Here is a 20,949-nt window from a genome sequence, read left to right on the forward strand (position 1 = left end):
ACATCTGAGAAGCAAAATGTAAAAGTTTCAACCCATCATGTTGGGCATTTTCTGGAGATATACCTCCATATGTGTCACCAACGTCAATTATATACATCCGGGTCAGGGGTAAAGGTGAAAACAGGACTTTTTACACCGGATCCTGCAGCACAAAATACATGTTCAATATGAATGATTTACACACTGACAGTTAGATTATCATCTCTATAACACATCTACATCAAATTTATAGACAAAAATCTAATTCAAAACATACATACATTTTTTAGGGACTTCATTCGTGGGTACTGAACCCGGAAGTATTTAATTGTGGTCTTAGTCCATCATACAGCTGTTTCGTCGTTCTAGAACTCTTCAATGACGCTACATCATACAGCTGTTTCGTCCTGGTAGGACTCGTCAGTGATGCTACATCATACAGCTGTTTCGTCTTTGTAGGACACATCAGTGATGCTACATTATACAGCTATTTCGTCGTTCTAGAACTCTTCAGTGATGCTACATCATGCAGCAGTTTCGTCCTTCTAGGACTCGTCAGTGATGCTACATCATACAGCAGTTTCGTCCTTGTAGGATTCGTCAGTGATGCTACATCATACAGCTGTTTCGAAATTCTAGCACTCGTCATTGATGCTACATCATGCAGCTGTTTCGTCCTTGTAGGTCATGTCAGTGACGATACATCATTCAACTGTTTCGTCCTTTTAGCACTCGTCAATAATATTTAGGGCCTTAAATCTGATGTCTAGGCGGCGACTGAATAAAATCTAAAGTGATCAAAATAAATGTTCCTGATGGCAGGGTGCAGTAGTCCTGTATTCAATTGATTTAATAATATTCATACATCTCATAATTTTAGATAAATGTCAAATATATGTGTATACTATTTGAATGAATTAAGACGAGTCCTGAAATGTCCTACGGTTTTTATTATTATTATTTAATAACCCTTAGAAGACTTTAGGTATGTATCATAACTGCATACATTTATCTGATATACTTGTCTGTTACCCGACCTACAGTGTTGATATAGTACAGTGTCTCTGACAGATTGTACCAGTACAAGCAACTCCTTGGCCAACAAAGGTAAAATATCGTCAATGACCAATTTTCTGGAATTAATTTATAAACAAGTAATTTCCGTCGTTTTTTACTCAACTAGAGTCTTTTGTAACATTGCACAGAGTATAGAGCTAGAGTATGTACATTGCGTATGCTAGTCAGTAAGGCGTTGTTATGATGTATGACAAAATCTAGTTATGATGTAGGACAAAATCTAGTTGTGATATAGGACAAAATCTAGTTGTGATATAGGACAAGATCTAGTTGTGATATAGGACAAGATATAGTTGTGATGTAGGACAAGATCTAGTTGTGATGTAGGACAAAATCTAGTTGTGATGTAGGACAAGATATAGTTGTGATGTAGGACAAGATCTATTTGCTATGTAGGACAAGATCTTGTTGTGTTGTAGGACAAAATCTAGTTGTAATGTAGGACAAGATCTATTAGTGATATAGGACAAGATATAGTTGTGATGTAGGACAAGATCTAGTGATGTAGGACAGGATATAGTTGTGATGTAGGACAAGATCTAGTGATGTAGGACAGGATATAGTTGTGATGTAGGACAGGATATAGTTGTGATATAGAACAAGATCTAGTTGTGATGTAGGACAGGATATAGTTGTGATATAGGACAAGATCTAGTTGTGATGTAGGACAGGATACAGTTGTGATATAGGACAAGATCTAGTTGTGATGTAGGACAAGATCTAGTTATGATATAGGACAAGATCTTGTTGTGATGTAGGTCAAGATATAGTTGTTATGTAGGACAAGATCTAGTTGTGATGTAGGACAAGATATAGTTGTGATATAGGACAAGATCTTGTTGTGATGTAGGACAAGATATAGTTGTGATGTAGGACAAGATATAGTTGTGATGTAGGACAAGATATACTTGTGATGTAGGACAAGATATAGTTGTGATATAGGACAAGATTTTGTTGTGATGTAGGACAAGATATAGTTGTGATGTAGGACATGATCTAGTTGTGATGTAGGACAAGATATACTTATGATGTAGGACAAGATATAGTTGTGATATAGGACAAGATCTTGTTGTGATGTAGGACAAGATATAGTTGTGATGTAGGACAAGATCTAGTTGTGATGTAGGACAAGATATACTTGTGATGTAGGACAAGATATAGTTGTGATATAGGACAAGATCTAGTTGTGATGTAGGACAAGATCTTGTTGTGATATAGGACAAGATTTAGTTGTGATGTAGGACAAGATCTTGTTGTGATATAGGACAAGATATACTTGTGATGTAAGGACAAGATCTAGTTGTGATATAGTACAAGATCTAGTTGTGATATAGGACAAGATCTAGTTGTGATGTAGGACAAGATCTAGTTGTGATGTAAGGACAAGATTTAGTTGTGATGTAGGACAAGATCTAGTGATGTAGGACAAGATCTTGTTGTGTTGTAGGACAAGATATAGTTATGATGTAAGGACAAGATTTAGTTGTGATGTAGGACAAGATCTAGTGATGTAGGACAAGATCTAGTTGTGATGTAGGACAAGATCTAGTTGTGATGTAGGACAAGATATAGTTGTGATATAGGACAAGATCTTGATGTGATGTAGGAAAAGATCTAGTTGTGATGTAGGACAAGATCTAGTTGTGATGTAGGACAAGATATACTTGTGATGTAGGACAAGATCTAGTTGTGATGTAGGACAAGATATACTTGTGATGTAGGACAAGATCTAGTTGTGATGTAGGACAAGATCTTGTTTTGATATAGGACAAGATTTAGTTGTGATGTAGGACAAGATATACTTGTGATGTAAGGACAAGATCTACTTGTGATATAGTACAAGATCTAGTTGTGATATAGGACAAGATCTAGTTGTGATATAGGACAAGATTTAGTTGTGATGTAGGACAAGATCTAGTTGTGATGTAAGGACAAGATTTAGTTGTGATGTAGGACAGGATCTATTTGTGATATAAGACAAGATCTAGTTGTGATGTAGGACAAGATATAGTTGTGATATGGGAAAGACCTGGGCCCGTATTCATCAAACCATTCTCATCCTCAAGCATAGATTTTGTGCTCAAACAAACTTTTTTTTGTTTTTTTTAGTGAATCCGTAACTTTTAATACGACTTTAGAGTTAGATACAAGAGAGTAAAAAGAAGAATGCAATAAGATTTACACAAGGATCCTTGATAAGTACAAAGAGAATAAGACCAGGTGTTTGGGAACGGTTAACGAAGTATTGAATCCAAGTAATGTCATGGTCTCAAAAATAGAGCCGAGAAATAACAATAAAACCACTTGACGCAGTAACGAGCATTGTACAAAGAAACAGAATATACCAACACAACAGTTAACGTAAGATTGATATCTTTGTTACTTGATTGGACTTTTCAATGACGTTTTATTGTAAAACTGTAGTTATAAATCATTTGATTTAAATCTCATCCTTTTTAAGTTCCGTTGTCGATCAGCTGTAAAATGTGTTCATACCCATGAAAAACTGTTTCATCAGTAGCTCTATCATTACAGCACTAATCAGTTGTACTATGATCAAATCCTCATCATAATCGATTACACGTTTTATGATGTCTGTAATACAAGATATCTACACCAGTCAAATAAGTATCAGAACACAAATATTAGTCATTTTGATTTTTAAAATGCAATCAACATAAAATTAATGTATACAAAATGACAAAAAATGAAACAGATGAACGATGTTTTGGTTCGTCACATACAACAAGTAAAAAAGTCCTTTTCGTTCCAGTGCTTTGACATGTTTTAGGCATAGATATAAACATATTGTGATCTTTATACTTTTCAACTAGTATCTTATGCCTTTTATTTTTTTTACATTTTTTTTATTCAGTGATAAACAAATAGATACAGAAATATCCTCTCGCAGGAGGGCTCACATTCTTCACTCACCTTTCACATAACCATTCATCCTAAATACATGTAGCTGTAGTCTGACCTATAGCTATTTGTTTACAGTAGATAAATTAGATATCACATTCATTCCAACAAAGAATTTCGATTTGTTTATAAGTATATAAACATATTAAAATATTAAGACAATAAAAAGACGTATTAAGTATTCATAACTATTTGTTGTATGCGCGTCGCTTGAGTCGAACGCGCCCACGATTATTCCATGCACTAGTATAGGCGCCAACGGTACTTTAACCGGAGCACATGGCTGCATAACGCTGAACATTTACTGCTTGACATGGTAAGTCTAGACATTTATTTTGTTTCCAAAACCTCAGTTTATTTGTTAGGGTATTTTTAGTCTATTGAATTCGTTTTTTGTTTATCGTGGCATGATATTTCTGAAGCTCAATTACAGGTAGATCTATATACATTAACAGAAACAGAGTAGCAAGCCTAAGTTTGGTTGAAGCCCGCTTTCTTGCAAATTAGATAATAAGTTATGACTGTCTTATGTAATTTATAGTAATTACAGTGTATTTATTAGTATTAGGTAAAGTAATATTTAATATGAAATGACTTTGTTTCAGGCAGGCTTAACGGTTTGAGGAAGCTATTTTTACATTGGAAATGGTCACGTGTTGTTATGTTTACATGCTGTTCGCGGCCATCCGGGTGCATTGACCAAGATAAGACGCACAAGAGTTATAGATCAAAATTAATACTTAGATTATTCTAAGTGGTTGATGTAACAAGTGCAAATAATGATGTTTTATATTTTGTCTTGATTTTAAATCAAATTTAATGTTGCGCCGCGTTTATTGTGCTGTTTGCGTGTGTATGTGCGCTGCGTATGGTCGCTAGGCTGTGTACCTGTATACGTGTATGTTCGTACCTGTCACTTGTCTAACCTGTTTACTTATTCTATGGTTCTATATATAGGTGTTACCTCGTTTTGGTATAGTGGTCAGTGTCTTTGTTAGCTTTTGGCGCGGTTTTAGAGAGACATTTGTAGAGGAACTGCGCGGACGTGTTACACACAGTCCGGTTCTTTCTAATTTTTACTATTCTGTGAAGTCTTCCTGAAGATCATATATATGGTATGTACAACATTTAGTTGTCATATAATCTAATGATATATTTGGTTATTTTGAATTATTATTTATTATTGTGAATTTTGGAAAAAGTATGTCTTAATTGGAATTAGCGATAAGGATTGAAATTATTGGTAAAGATTATAAAGTTATTAGAATCATATTAGTATTGGCGAAAACGTTCATATTGTCTGCAAATGTTGTTCATACATGATCTGTATGTGTTGGTATGTATCTTTTACAGATAATCCATGTACGTAAATTAAGAAGTCTTTGTACAGAAGTTCTTCTGTGAAAATTATGAATATGATATATATATATTATAGTAACAATGTATAAGCATTTTCTATTCTAAGATAAATATTTATGATGATAAAAGTATTATTGTAAAGATATTATTATTCTTGTTTTTTGTTTGAATAGTTTTAGCGTGATAACATATGAAATGTATTCACTGAACACTTCATGTACATCATGTAAGGATTAGTAATATCTGTGATATCTGCTTAATTCTTTGTGTATTGTCTTTGTAGGTTTTTTAATTAAATGGAATAAAAGTATGAAGCGTCGATCTGCGTCCTTCTTCTACACTCTATTTTACATTGAAGAAATTACTTATAATTTTAGGAATACTTTTATTTTTGTGTTTTTGAATTTCAAGAAACATTTCTAATTCTTGTTTTAGAACGTTTATTATGTTAACTTGTTTTTGTTTGTTATCACTCATACAGTAACCCTTATAGATTGTGAATCCAATGAGTGTTAGTAAAATATTTATATTCACATGGTTGTCACTGTGGAGTTTATAACCTAGCACTAAGTTTTTTAATGTTATCATGTCTTTTCTATAGCCTATCAACTCAAAAATTTTATTCAGTTGATTGTTTATAGGAACTATAAAGTCACATTTTGTAAAAAAGTGATCAAAATCTTCAACTACACTGCATAAGTTGCATAGTGGATTAATCCTTATTTTATATTTATATAATAACTGATTGTTTATTAAGATTTTATGAATCAATTTCCATCGATATATTCTCAGCTTATTGTCATAAATGTGAGTGAAAGTGAATTTCAGAGCACCTGCCATTTTTTTGTCTTAGTCTTCTTCATCAGGAAATTGGGAAGCCCAATAGATGTAGGAGATTGGTTTTTTGGAGTTTAAGTGTTTAAGATAGTTGTATATTTGTTTGTTGCACAACTGATCTAATTCCCATATAGCTGTTGATGTTTTCAGTTTTATAGTAGGTTTAAAAGGTTCTGTATTCCATATATGTTTGTCTATATTTGAGTTTTTTAATTTATTTTTCCATTTATTTGGAATGGATTTCTTTAAAATAGCGAATTCTGAAATCCAATTGTGTTTGTTTCTTAATTTTGCTAAAATAATATTGTCATTAATATTTCCTTGATTATCTAATAAATCTTTTATTCTTATAATATTTGATTCAATCCATTTTTCAAAGACTACAACTTTATTTTGATATGTGATTTTCCCCTATTTCCCCATGTTATCTGGCCTCCAATGTCTACAGTGTGTTTTGGATATTGTTTTTGTCCCCCTCCCATTTCAATCCAGGCCTTTATAATTTTCTTACAAAATGTGGGAATGTCAAATTCTTTCAGTTGGTTTATATTATCAATATTCATAGCAAAAATTATGTATTTTCTCCCAGCCTTGGTAAGGTATCTCCCCGGAATTATTTTCCATTGGCTATTCTGTTCGTCTGTTAGCGCTTTCATCCATTTTTATTAGCATTAACTTAACATGTGCTGTGAGGTCAACTGTATTTAATCCTCCCCTCTCATAATTTTGAACTATAGTTTTTCGCTTAACCCTTTCTTTTTTCCCTCCCCAGATGTAACTATACAATATGCCTTCTATTTCTTTTATTTTTGTTTTTGTTATTGGTAGCACCGAATAGGTGTATGTAATTTGTGGTATAAGTAAGGAGTTTATAATTTGTATTCGGCCAATCATTGTTAATTTCCGTTTGTTCCAAGAAATTAAAAGTTTTTTAATTTTTTCTATCTTAGTTTCCCAAACTTTTTATATAATTCTCCTAAATCATATAAAATAATACAATTGTCAAATATAAAACATTGATTATAACTTTGACTTGAAGTTCTTTCAAATTTTTGTTTTAAATCTTTGGCAAAATCAGCCTTAAACAAGATATAAGGCTTGAGCGAAGAATTCATACTTGAGCATGTGAACGGTTTCATATATACGGGCCCGGATTGAAATTTGAGAACTATGCGAAATCATATTAGAGTTTTTGGTTTTCTTCGTATTGAAATGATAGGGAGCAATGGTCTCGCTTCATCTATTTTAGTCGTTCTGTAGTATAAATTGTGTTGACAAGAAATTGTTTTAAAGGAACCTTATTGAACGTTTAATCCTTACTACCACTACTTACTACTATTTTTGTTTTTAGAAAATATCTTTTCTTGATTTCCTTTAGCTTAAAGTCGTACACTGTGGTGTGTACTTACTAGTACACTTATATTGATGACTTTATTTACCAGAAATATACATCTTTGTATTTCATTTCAATTAAATCCAAGATACTTAATATAAAACTAGAAGTAAATATATAATTGTTTCAACTCCGAGTTTTTACTGTGTATTTTACTTTAGAAAACAATGAGGCGAGCAGTCCAACATATATACGCATGTCTCCTGTTGTTTGGTGTTTACCTCGTTGACAGTCAGTACACCAATGAGGGATCATGTCAAGAAATTACTGTAAGTAAGCTTATCTCGTTTATTCAGAAAAAATACATTCTTTCTCACAAAACTGCTCATTGCTTCTATCACGGTTTTACCACCTGTATTTTTGAGGGACGTAAAAATACCCTAGATAAAATTGCATGTTCACCTATTTTGTATCAATTCTATGCTTACCCACTTTAGGCCTTGTCATTGTTGTTAGGAGCCTCACCTATTTCCACCCTCGTCATTGTTGTTAGGAGCCTCACCTATCTCCACCCTCGTCATTGTTGTTAGGAGCCTCACCTATTTCCACCCTCGTCATTGTTGTTAGGAGCCTCTCCTATCTCCACCCTCGTCATTGTTGTTAGGAGCCTCACCTATTTCCACCCTCGTCATTGTTGTTAGGAGCCTCACCTATCTCCACCCTCGTCATTGTTGGTAGGAGCCTCACCTATCTCCACCCTCGTCATTGTTGTTAGGAGCCTCACCCATCTCCACCCTCGTCATTGTTGTTTGGAGCCTCACCTATCTCCACCCTCGTCATAGTTGTTAGGAGCATCTCCTATCTCCACCCTCGTCATTGTTGTTAGGAGCCTCACCTATTTCCACCCTCGCCATTGTTGTTAGGAGCCTCACCTATCTCCACCCTCGTCATTGTTGTTAGGAGCCTCTCCTATCTCCACCCTCGTCATTGTTGGTAGGAGCCTCACCTATTTCCACCCTCGTCATTGTTGTTAGGAGCCTCTCCTATCTCCACCCTCGTCATTGTTGTTAGGAGCCTCACCTATTTCCACCCTCGCCATTGTTGTTAGGAGCCTCACCTATCTCCACCCTCGTCATTGTTGTTAGGAGCCTCAAGGTACAAAGCATATCAAGTCACCTCATCTCAAGCTTTGTACTTTCAACTGGTAAACAATGTATGGTAGACTGGTGTACAATATATTGTAGACTGGTGTACAATGTATTGTAGACTGGTGTACAATGTATTGTAGACTGGTGTACATGTATGTATTGTAGGGTGTACAATGTATTGTAGACTGATGTACAATGTACTGTAGACTGGTGTACAATGTATTGTAGACTGGTGTACAATGTATCATAGGCTGGCGTACAATGTATTGTAGATTAGTGTACAATGTATTGCAGACTGATGTACAATGTATTGTAGCATCGAAGTAATTTTGATTTCACCAATGTACTTTTTTTGTAGATAGAATGAGTAGAGTCGATGTGTAGTTTATGTGCTGCTATCTTAGAACACTATTAGATGTAGTAAAAGGTGACGACTTTGAACGCAACACACAATAACCCTTTTGTTGAGCAAATAATTTTATTTGATATGAAACAAGTTTTACCATTGGCTATAGCCTTAAAAATGACGAAATCTTAAGTTTGTAACGTCTTGTTTCATTGGTCAATGCCACTGTGTAAGAAATCATCGAGGTCAGCTTTATACGTAATTACTCAGTTAACAAGCCTAGCCGTATTTTGCATTCCTTGTCAGTATGAGATTTTTTTTATTTCAGAAAATGTGAAAACTATGATTTAATTGAAATATGAATGACAAGGTGGTCGTAATCTGACAGAAAAAGCCAGTTTTTATTTATACAACATTCCACAAAAAGGTCTCCACTGGATGTAAAATAATCAAGACTTTTAATCATGACTATAATGATCATATTTAAACGTTTAGCTGCCCTGCGGTGGCATTTATATCACGATAGGCGACAGAAATTGTGTGGTAGTGTATGACAATGGTTACGTCAACAATATCAATGACGTCCATCCTTCACATGTCGAATCTGCGTACAACGTTTCGTTATGTACATTTTTCGTTCATTTATCCGTCATTTTATTAATTTTGAGAGATAACATTATTACTATTTTCCCTTTTCAGGCATCGATGTGTAGCACAATGCCTTACAATAGGACGTTCCTTCCAAACAGATTTGGACAAAGCAATGTGGACAGCATTGCCTTGGAAATCCACCAGTTCTTCCCCTTGATTAAAGTACAATGTAGTACAGCTATACGGAATTTCCTATGTTCAACATATTTTCCAGAGTGCAGCCCAAGGGGAGGAGGAATCGAATCATGTGCCGGACTCTGCAGGCAGTCTAGGGCAGGATGCGAGCCTTTAATGAATAAGTTCGGATTTCAGTGGCCGGCATCCCTGGATTGTGACTCATTTTCAGAAAGTTATCGATGCTACGACGGATAATAGATCAGTGTTTTATCTTTTTGAGATAAGCCAGTTAGTAATTGAATCTTATTTGAACTTTAATTCTTCCGTTGTTTTTCCTACCTTATTTGATTAGCTTTTTCTTAAATTATTGAAATCAAATTTAAATCGTATAACAAAGCCATCGCTAGGAATTAATGATCTTTTCTGTATATCAGTTTCAAAATTTTAATGACCAGGGCTCAGAAATGTGATGAAAATTGGAGACTCTTCAGGAAATTTGAAACCCCGATGTTGGTATGTTATAATTGTTTGATTGAATTCACGACATGAACATGTATTATGGTAAAAGTGTCATGTCCTGGTACGCCAACTGTCGGGTCAACATGTACAATAAATACATCATAATTATTGTTTAGTACAATCAAAAGTTTATGTGTGAAAGGCCAACCAGGAGATATGGAAACGTATACTTAGAGTAGAAGTAGTATGGAATCAGATTGAAAATTAAGCCACTGATCAAAAGTACCAATAAACAATTGGTGTCTTTTCTATCTTTTGTGTCTGTGTGTTTAGCATTCAGGAATAACATCAAGTATCTTTGGTACAAGCACATGTTTTCTTTATTCCAGCATGGCGGCTAAACAGAATGTATGAGCTTACGCAGTCATAACTACCGTTATAGAAATTGCCACAAAGGACATTTACGTATGAACGTAATACTAATAACCGTAATATGCGCTTGCAAGTAATTACAAACATAACACTATCTGTTGTGGATACAAGATTCCTGTCGAAGACTATTACATGGTAACACAAGACATACACTCTTGTATTCTGAATGCTAAAGTTTTACGATACGCTTTGGCGTTCTCCGGTACCAGTAATTCATAACATAGTTAAACATGTCTCTAGCAGCAATAGTTACCCACACTGCTCGACTCTGATCCCTATGTTCTATACATCTAAAGACTTCACAGTAATATCATATAAAACAAAATACACTACGCGAAGCATTTTCCAAATGCGAAAAAATCGCTACATTTTCCACCTGTGCATTACGTTATTGTCAGGGGTCTTCTCAGTAGGCATGTACTTAAGGAGGTATGCGACTCGCATAAAAAATAAAACAATGCAAAATTAAACTTTTGTATTGGTGATGATTTTTTGAAAAGTTAGATGGACGGAATTTCGTAGACACAATAAAATACCATTGGTGACGTTATGAATACGTTTTTAAGAGTCTTGTGATGGTGTGGGGCGTTTACAGAGGTTATTGCAGTGTCTTAATGCATTCTTGGAGAGATGGCTCTATAATGTCTTAGATTCCTATCTGTCAAGGGGTATACTCATGAAAATGTTATAATATCGGACTACCGTCCTGCCCAGGGATGTAACCATAGTAACTTTGTTATAGATACACGGTAAGATAAATATCCTATTCAAACTGACAAATATATTGACTTAATCACTATTGAAAAGTAATCTTAATATGATATGTCACATCCGTATTCAACCTTCGAACACACATTCAACTTAATATTAGAAACAGTCTTAAATAACAATGGAAATCACAGAGATTTTTTTCAACTACAGTCATACTCAAACTGACATTAAAACACATCCCTCTAAGAGATCCGGAACAGAACGTCTATATCGACAGTGTGTATTGGGTGTTCGGCGGAGGTGGTTCCAATTTCGCGGTTTATCAGAGGATTTGTTTAAATGTATTTTCGCGGAAGATATAAAATAGGCCACGGTTACTGAAAAGGATTCGAATAAGCTACCCTTAACAGTAAAACTAGATCGAATAATGAATGATATAGGTACCAGCTACTTTTACCGCCTCGCCACTATCTGTGTCGGTGATGTCCATATCGGGCCAGACCATAGCCTTGTCCATAGGTGGAGCTCCGCCCTCAGAGTGTCCAAAACAAACTAAAAAAGGTGAGGAAGTCATATGATCACAGTTAAACCAACTGAACTCATTGTAGGACCTAGTAATGGCAAACGGGTAGTCATTTAGTGTTTTTGGAATCATGAACACAACATCAAGACCAGTTTTCAACGCTGAGAGTACTAAAACCTTTTGTTTGTTAACAGAAGCATCGAGCGAGTTTTAGTGGAAAGGGCAGGTCAAGAGAGCTGACGACGATCATCACAGAACTGAGATCGGAATAACTGACGGAAGTCACAACCGAGACAACAACGGTCATCATACATAATGATTAAAATGGTCAATGAAAAAAATCAATGTAACAAAAGTTGATGAAGCCCGAAACTTTTAAAAGTAACCAGAGTTGAGTAATTCCAAAAACACTCAAACACTCAAGGTAAAACATTTTGTGTAACCAAAGACTGCTAAAGGTAGCAAAGGTTGGTGTAGTCGAGGAATGTTAAAGGTAACAGAAGTTGGTGTAGCCAAGGACTGCTAAAGGTAACAAAGGTTGGTGTAGTCAAGGGTTTCTAAAGGTAACAAAGGTTGGTGTAGTTACGGGCTGCTAAAGGTAACAAAGGTTGGTGTAATCAAGGACTGCGAAAGGTAGCAAAGGTTGGTGTAGCCAAACACTGCTAAAGGTAACAAAGGTTTTTATAGCCAAAACACTGATGAAGATAACAAAGGTTTTTATAGCCAAACACTGCTAAAGGTAATAAAGGTTATTGTAACCAAGGACTGCTAACAGTAACCAAGTTTAGTGGAGCCAAGGACTGCGAAAGACATTGTCAGGTTTCTATTACATTAAAGACAGCGTGTTCATTGTCAGGTTTTTGTTACTTTAAAGACAGTGTTGACATTGTCAGCATTTTGTGACATTAAAGACAGCATGGACATTGTCATGTTTTTCTAACGTTAAAGACAGCATGGACATTGTCAGTTTTTTGTGACATTAAAGACAGCATGGACATTGTCAGTATTTTGTGATATTAAAGACAGCATGGACATTGTCAGTATTTAGTGATATTAAAGACAGCATGGACATTGTCAGTATTTAGTGATATTAAAGACAGCATGGACATTGTCAGTATTTAGTGATATTAAAGACAGCATGGACATTGTCAGTATTTAGTGATATTAAAGACAGCATGGACATTGTCAGCATTTAGTGATATTAAAGACAGCATGGACATTGTCAGCATTTAGTGATATTAAAGACAGCATGGACATTGTCAGTATTTTGTGATATTAAAGACAGCGTGGACATTGTCAGCATTTTGTGATATTAAAGACAGCGTGGACATTGTCAGCATTTTGTGATATTAAAGACAGCGTGGACATTGTCAGTATTTAGTGATATTAAAGACAGCATGGACATTGTCAGTATTTAGTGATATTAAAGACAGCATGGACATTGTCAGCATTTAGTGACATTAAAGACAGCGTGGACATTGTCAGCATTTTGTGATATTAAAGACAGCGTGGACATTGTCAGTATTTAGTGATATTAAAAACAGCATGGACATTGTCAGTATTTAGTGATATTAAAGACAGCATGGACATTGTCAGCATTTTGTGACATTAAAGACAGCATGGACATTGTCAGTATTTAGTGATATTAAAGACAGCATGGACATTGTCAGCATTTAGTGACATTAAAGACAGCATGGACATTGTCAGTATTTAGTGATATTAAAGACAGCGTGGACATTGTCAGTATTTTGTGACATTTATGACAGTGTGGACATTGTCAGTATTTTGTGACATTAAAGACTGCGTGGACATTGTCAGGTATTTGTTACTTTAAAGACAGTGTTGACATTGTCAGTATTTTGTGACATTAAAGACAGTGTTGACATTGTCAGGTTTTTGTTACTTTAAAGACAGCGTGGACATTGTCATGTTTTTCTAACGTTAAAGACAGCGTGGACATTGTCAGTATTTTGTGACATTAAAGACAGCATGGACATTGTCAGTATTTTGTGACATTAAAGACAGCATGGACATTGTCAGTATTTTGTGACATTAAAGACAGCGTGGACATTGTCAGTATTTTGTGACATTAAAGACAGCATGGACATTATCAGTTTTTTTTTCTCCCATTTTCACCTGTATGATACTGGTCCGTCCTGAAAACACCTAATTACCGAAGTTTTATTACATATGACACAAAATATGCCAGAAAATCACTTGTATGATACTGGTCCGTCCTGAAAATTCTGGAATCATGGCGTAAACTCGAGTTCAGTGTTAACATTATGAAACTTTGAAAGCATTTAAAACACTGTAAAGGTTTAAAAATGAGTCTGAGAGAAATATACTGTTTATTATGTTTGTATATAGGATAGCGATACATCACTCGAAGGTCACAAATATAAGGTCACACCCTCTAAGAGGCCTCGATGGATTCTGGCACATCAGGACTTTTTTCTTTTTCTTCAAAAACTTTTTTAAAGTGATAAATCATTGTGGATTGTTTTATGGATTCTGATCCAGACTTGGAATGTTCTCTTTAAAGATTTCTTTCTGTTTTCGTCATAATGACTTCCGGTAAGCTAGAGTGAGACTAGCGACCGTGAAACTCCTGCAAACCTCTCCATAGTCGTGCCACAGTAAAGAAACACGAGAAAACTCACCAATATTCGACTGTTATAGAGTATAATAAAACCATTTTTCTTACATCAAAAATCTTAGAATATATGTTACAAAATCTGGCTTGTACACGTACACCGCGATGCAATGTAAGGCTTCAACCATACCAAGCAACATATTGAAGAAGAAGAAATGTGAAAGAAATTTGTACAACCCAGCACTAGGAAATGCAAAACAGTTAGTGTTAACTCTGAAGTTGAAAGCTGTATAATTGTACGAAAGAATAAATACCTCTTCCCAATTATGCCAGTACAAATTGGAAAAAATTCTTTCTGTCTTTGAAGATAAATGTATGTTTCTCGTGTAATTATAGTGTAGTTGTACCGTAATAGCATTTACATGTATCGCCTAACTATGACCTGGAATTATCTGAATAAGAAGTTATTTTAGTGTGTTAGGACTTTTGAGTGACGTCATTCTAGGACTTGTCATTAATATTAATTAGAACAGATTAACAGTGAGATCCTATATGCATCGCCTTCTGTATTCATTTTATTAGCGTAAATCATAGGCTCTCGAAAATTTTTAATTTTTGGCAGTAATTACTACGTCCTCGATCATTGACGTGTTGGAATACCCTTGTAAACCGTCACTGTAACATGTCTTCTGTATACGATAGATATAAACAGGTCATTGCGCATTTTATAACACTCGTATTCCTCTCTCTCCCATCATTTCCCTCCCACCATTTCTATTTTTTCTCCCATCATCTCATACTTTCTCCCCATCATATCATACATTCTCCCCCATCTTTCCATAATTTCTCTCCCATCATATCATACTTTCTCTCCCATCATCTCATATACATCATCTCATACTTTCTCCGAATCATATCATACTTTCTCCCCCATCATCTCATACATTCTCCCCCATCATATCATACTTTCTCTCCAATCATCTCATACATTCTCCCCATCATTTCATACATTCTCCCCCATCATCTCATACTTTCTCCCCATCATATCATACATTCTCCCCCATCATCTCATACTTTCTCTCGAATCATATCATACTTTCTCCCCCATCATCTCATACTTTCTCCCCATCATATCATACTTTCTCCCCCAACATTTCATACTTTCTCCCCCATCATCTCATACTTTCTCCCCAACATTTCATACTTTCTCCCCCATCATATCATACTTTCTCCCCCAACATTTCATACTTTCTCCCCCATCATATCATACTTTCTCCCCCAACATTTCATACTTTCTCCCCATCATTTCATACTTTCTCCCCCATCATATCATACTTTCTCCCCCATCATCTCATACTTTCTCCCCCATCATCTCATACTTTCTCTCCCATCATTTCATCATTTCTCTCCCATCATATCATACTTTCTCCCCCATCATCTCATACTTTCTCTCGAATCATATCATACATTCTCCCCCATCATTTCATACTTTCTCCCCCAACATTTCATACTTTCTCCCCCATCATGCCATACTTTTCCTTCCGGACCCGATTTCCTATCTTTTCTCGTCCGCTGAAAAGTCAAAGTGCTTAAATGCCGTAATCCCCGTTAAATAAATAAATAAATAAATAACCGCATTTCAACTTTGAAAGATGATAGAAAGGAACGGGTTGTTTACGATATAAGACTGTTTGTATGATGGATTATGGAAAATGAGTCATTACCTAGGATAGGCCTTGTAAAGCTGTACATACATATTCACCTACATATACTGCATGAGATAAAGTTACCTGTTGAAATCATGATAACAGTGTATATAGGTATGGTTGTTCGAGGAATATTAGAGGTTGTAAAATATGACTCTGAAACCTTGACCTAAAGACGATGACGTAATGGCACACTTAGTTAAATGCGAACTGGACCTGTTTACAAGGTTATTGAGATATGACATCGAATTGGGACGCGGTGGATATATGTAACACGTCGATTAAAAACGCGACTAAGGTTCAATTTAGAATCAAGTACTGTATCATAAAAACCTTTAACTTGAATTAATCAAACATCACTTTAGCTCACATAACAATAACGCCCAGCTAATGTAATTATATACCACTAACTATACGACTAGATGTTTCCGCGGGGGTAGATTTTGTCGGGTACTTGTAAAAATACTAATATTATTTCGTGGAAAATTAATTGCATGTATATATAAAGCACAATAAACCTACGTAGACTTATTTTTCGTGGACAAATAAATTCACGGATATAAAATATCCACAAAATCAAGGAAAAAAATACCCCACGAAAATTAATGATTTTAAAGTGCATGCTGTGATGTCAACCTGAAGCGTAATCATCTGGGAATTTACTCGAAACTTATAAATTTTAAAATAGAGTTATAAACTCATGCACTCAGAATACTGTCAAGTTGGAAGAATTATAAAATCCATTTGATAAAGTCTATATTCTGATGTCTAGGATTAAAGTTTTGTTTAACCGGGGCAACGTGTGATGACAAGTTAGATCTAATGGGAATGTAGAGCTAGTGTGTATATGTAGGCACTTCAGTTCAGAACATTATGAACACAATAGCAATAATGATGATCTGTTTCCGTACAATACACATATTTCGACCTATTTGTGGTCAATTACACTTAGCTGAAAGACAGGCTTTCCTTTGGATTACTTTTCACTACCAGAGGTCAAAGATCAATGTCACTTTTACTTATTTTTTTTATTTGGGAACTCCTTGAAATAAACTATGGCTTCCTCATTGAACAGCATAGAATGAAGGAAAGTGAATGGTATTGTATCGCGATACATTTCAATTTTTAAGTTATTTATTTCATTGAAATCCTTTAAGGAATGATATTGTAACAGTGCTGACGAAAAATTTCTAAAAACAGCTGCGGTGACATAAACCATAATTTTATTTCAAACATGTCCGTGATATAATCGACTTAAAAAGATGTTTGGAGTTTGATCATAGCCCTAAATGAATGAAACTGCTGGAATGATGACAAACTTGTCTTCCCCTCCCATGTTAATGATTTGAGTGTGTCGTGTCTTAGTGACAGCCGTGTTGTTCTTTTATACTTAAACTGTAATGGGTCAGAAATACACATATTGCTAAGGCGCCAGGCAGTATATATGAACTGCTTTGATAAAAAGGTATACCACGTCCTTGCAATGTTTCCTTCCTCACATTTGCAAATTATTCACTTTTTTCTGGAATATTAGAAAGCCAGCTTGTTTTGATGCAATTTTCACCTTTTTAGGCTAAACGTACTCAGTACGGCCTTTCAGACAAAATTTACCGATCCTGGCCTTCTCATTGGCTGAAATATCGAACAGAGTTAAAGCCCTCTTAAGATATTTTGAAAACGTGTTCTCCAAAAAAGTGAAACTTTGTGGATTGAGTAATTAGGTCATATTACACCTGGTCATGTATCGAAAATTTAGTCACGGTAGTGGGAAGCTCTGGTAAATGGAGGAAGGAAAAAACAATAATCTTGTGCACCGTGTACTGGTCTCATGCAGCTTTGGTCAAGTCACTCTTCGTTAGTCTTTATACAGACAAACTGCTTCCCTAAAATTAATAGAGAATTTGATTCGTTTTAAGAATGGCACGACTCACAGAAGTTCAGAGAGGTCAGGCCATTCAGATGCTGATGCAAGGACAGCTTCAAAATCAGGTTGCTAGGCACTTTGGTGTTAATGTTTCCACCACAGAACGTCTTGTCAGACGTCTTCGGGAAACTGGGCGATTGGCCGATCGACCTAGGTCAGGACGTCCGCGCGTAACGTCACGACGTCAGGATCGCTATATCGTCGTCTCTCAAGTGCGTAATCGGCGCATGACTGCCGTTGAGAGTGCACTTAATGTTCGTTGAAATCATGGGTGTCCTATAAGTTCAAAAACTGTAAGGAATCGATTACGAGAAGTTGGTGTAAGAGCACGTCGTCCCTACGTAGGTCCACACCTTACCCCTGCTCGACGTCAGCGTCATATGGCCTGGGTCGCTGCACATGCTCCACGACGGTTTCCAATGAGGCAGAGGAGACAAGTTTTCTTCACGGACGAGTCTCGATTCTGTCTTTATCGATCTGACGGCCGTCAACGTGTCTACCGACGTCGTGGCGAACGTTTACGGACACTTGCGTTGTAGAGAGGGATAGGTTAAAGGGCGGTTCAGTAATGGTGTGGAGAGGAATCTCACACGGGCTAAAATCACAATTGGTTGTTATTGATGGCAATTTAACAGCAGCTAAGTATAGAGATGAGATCCTCCGACCCCCCATGTTATCCCATTCTTACAGCAGCATAATCTAACCCTCCAGCAGGATAATGCTAGGCCCCACGTAGCAAGGATTTGCCAAGTCTTTCTGGCCAACAACAACATTCAACCACTAGATTGGCCGCCATATAGCCCTGATTTGTCCCCGATCGAGCATCTTTGGGACCAGTTGGATAGACAGGTTCGAAAGCGCCAGCCACCCCCTGCTACTCGAGAGCAGTTGACCAGAACTCTGATTGAAGAGTGGGACAACATCCCCATAAGACGGATTAACGCTCTCATGAACTCTATGACCAGAAGAATAAGGGCCGTGACCACAGCAAACGGCGAACACACAAGATATTGATGACTCAGTTCAATTTCAATTTCAAAATCCTATGGGTCCATTCAATTTAATCGTTAGTACCTCTAAACCAATTGTCAGATGCAAAATACAGACTTTGGAAAATTTTGAGCTTAATTTATCTGTAAGTATACAAAATTTCGTTTTAAATGAAGCCCGATATCATATTTTATTTCTGGTTTAAAGTTCACCCTGCGTTTCTTTATCCTTTTAGTATATTATATATACACAAAGCACTACCTGCTAAAGTCATCACAACAGAAATAGAGTTTCAAGAAAATCTAATGGTGGATATACAGCTTACAAACAATGATAGATTATTGATAGTTATGATCTATAGGTCCGACAGTGGAGAGAAAGAAAACAATGATAAGCTACAAGAATAAACTATGTGTCCAGGTCAGGACATACAAACCTACTAATACTAGGAGATTTTAATCTACCAAATATTGACTGGAAGCTATGGAATACAAAGGGTGAATCAACACTTCATTGGAGTATAGATTCGTGGATAATGTGTCAGATTAATTTCTTTTCCAGCATGTGTCAAAACTAACTAGATTCAGAGGAAACGACACTCCCAACATCCTCGATCTATTTCTTACAAAGGATGAGGAATCTGTTACCAATTTAGACATTCAGAGCCCTTTAGGGAAAAGCGACCACTGTGTTTTAAGTTTTGATTTTATCTGTAAAGCTAAATTCAATAACAGAACAAAGGTTAGGAAATGCTGCACCAAAGCAGATTACAAAATAATAAATGAAGCAATTCAAACAGTAGCATGGAGAAATGAACTAATACCAGAGAACGGGATACAAAAGAACTGGGATATACTCCACAAGAAAATAAAGGAGATAGAAGACAATCTAGTACCAACATCGGTGACAGGCTCTGTGAAAAGGAAAGGGAGAGACATTCCATTAGACAAGAAATTTACAGACCTAATAAAGTTAAAGCACAGACTGGCAAAGAAAGTGATAAATAACAATAACCCAGAAAATGAAAAGCAGTATAATGTAATTTTTAGCACAGGTTCTTGCCAATTTTGCTGATTGGGATGAATCAAATAGATATTTAAAACGATGATCTATTGCTTCAATTACACAGAAAATAATATAACAAACAGATATTTAAAACGATGATCTATTGCTTCAATTACACAGAAAATAATATAACAAACAGATATTTAAAACGATGATCCATTGCTTCAATTACACAGAAAATAATATAACAAACAGATATTTAAAACGATGATCTATTGCTTCAATTACACAGAAAATAATATAACAAACAGATATTTAAAACGATGATCCATTGCTTCAATTACACAGAAAATAATATAACAAACAGTTATTTAAAACGATGATCTATTGCTTCAATTACACAGAAAATAATATAACAAACAGATATTTAAAACGATGATCCATTGCTTCAATTACACAGAAAATAATATAACAAACAGATATTTAAAACGATGATCCATTGCTTCAATTACACAGAAAATAATATAACAAACAGATATTTAAAACGATGATTCATTGCTTCAATTACACAGAAAATAATATAACAAACAGATATTTAAAACGATGATCTATTGCTTACACAGAATATAATATAACATGTAATTTGGCAAAAACATTACTATAAGATTAAATTATTGCACAAAATTAATGATAGCAATATTTGAAAAAAATACTCGATAGCAGGATTAGTAAATAGATCGTAAGTTTTGTTTAACATAATTTGCTGATATAATTACATATCAATTAACTTTACATTATGACTGAATAAAATATCAAAGATGCCGACAAGTAAAC

At 35.4% G+C, this 20,949-nt stretch overlaps 1 protein-coding gene across 1 annotated transcript in view; it reads right to left on the reverse strand.

Moving 5' to 3' along the window:
• Positions 1-20,949, reverse strand: part of LOC132555420 (deoxynucleoside triphosphate triphosphohydrolase SAMHD1-like) — a 74,632-nt gene that overhangs the window by 23,483 nt on the left and 30,200 nt on the right. Inside the window, 1 exon segment of the mRNA XM_060219771.1 lies at positions 11,816-11,923. Coding sequence (XP_060075754.1) covers positions 11,816-11,923 — 108 coding nt within the window.

This window comes from Ylistrum balloti, unplaced genomic scaffold, assembly GCF_031769215.1.
Source record: "Ylistrum balloti isolate Yb309-2 unplaced genomic scaffold, AGI_CSIRO_Ybal_v1 Utg370488, whole genome shotgun sequence".
In the NCBI taxonomy this organism is placed as follows: domain Eukaryota; kingdom Metazoa; phylum Mollusca; class Bivalvia; order Pectinida; family Pectinidae; genus Ylistrum; species Ylistrum balloti.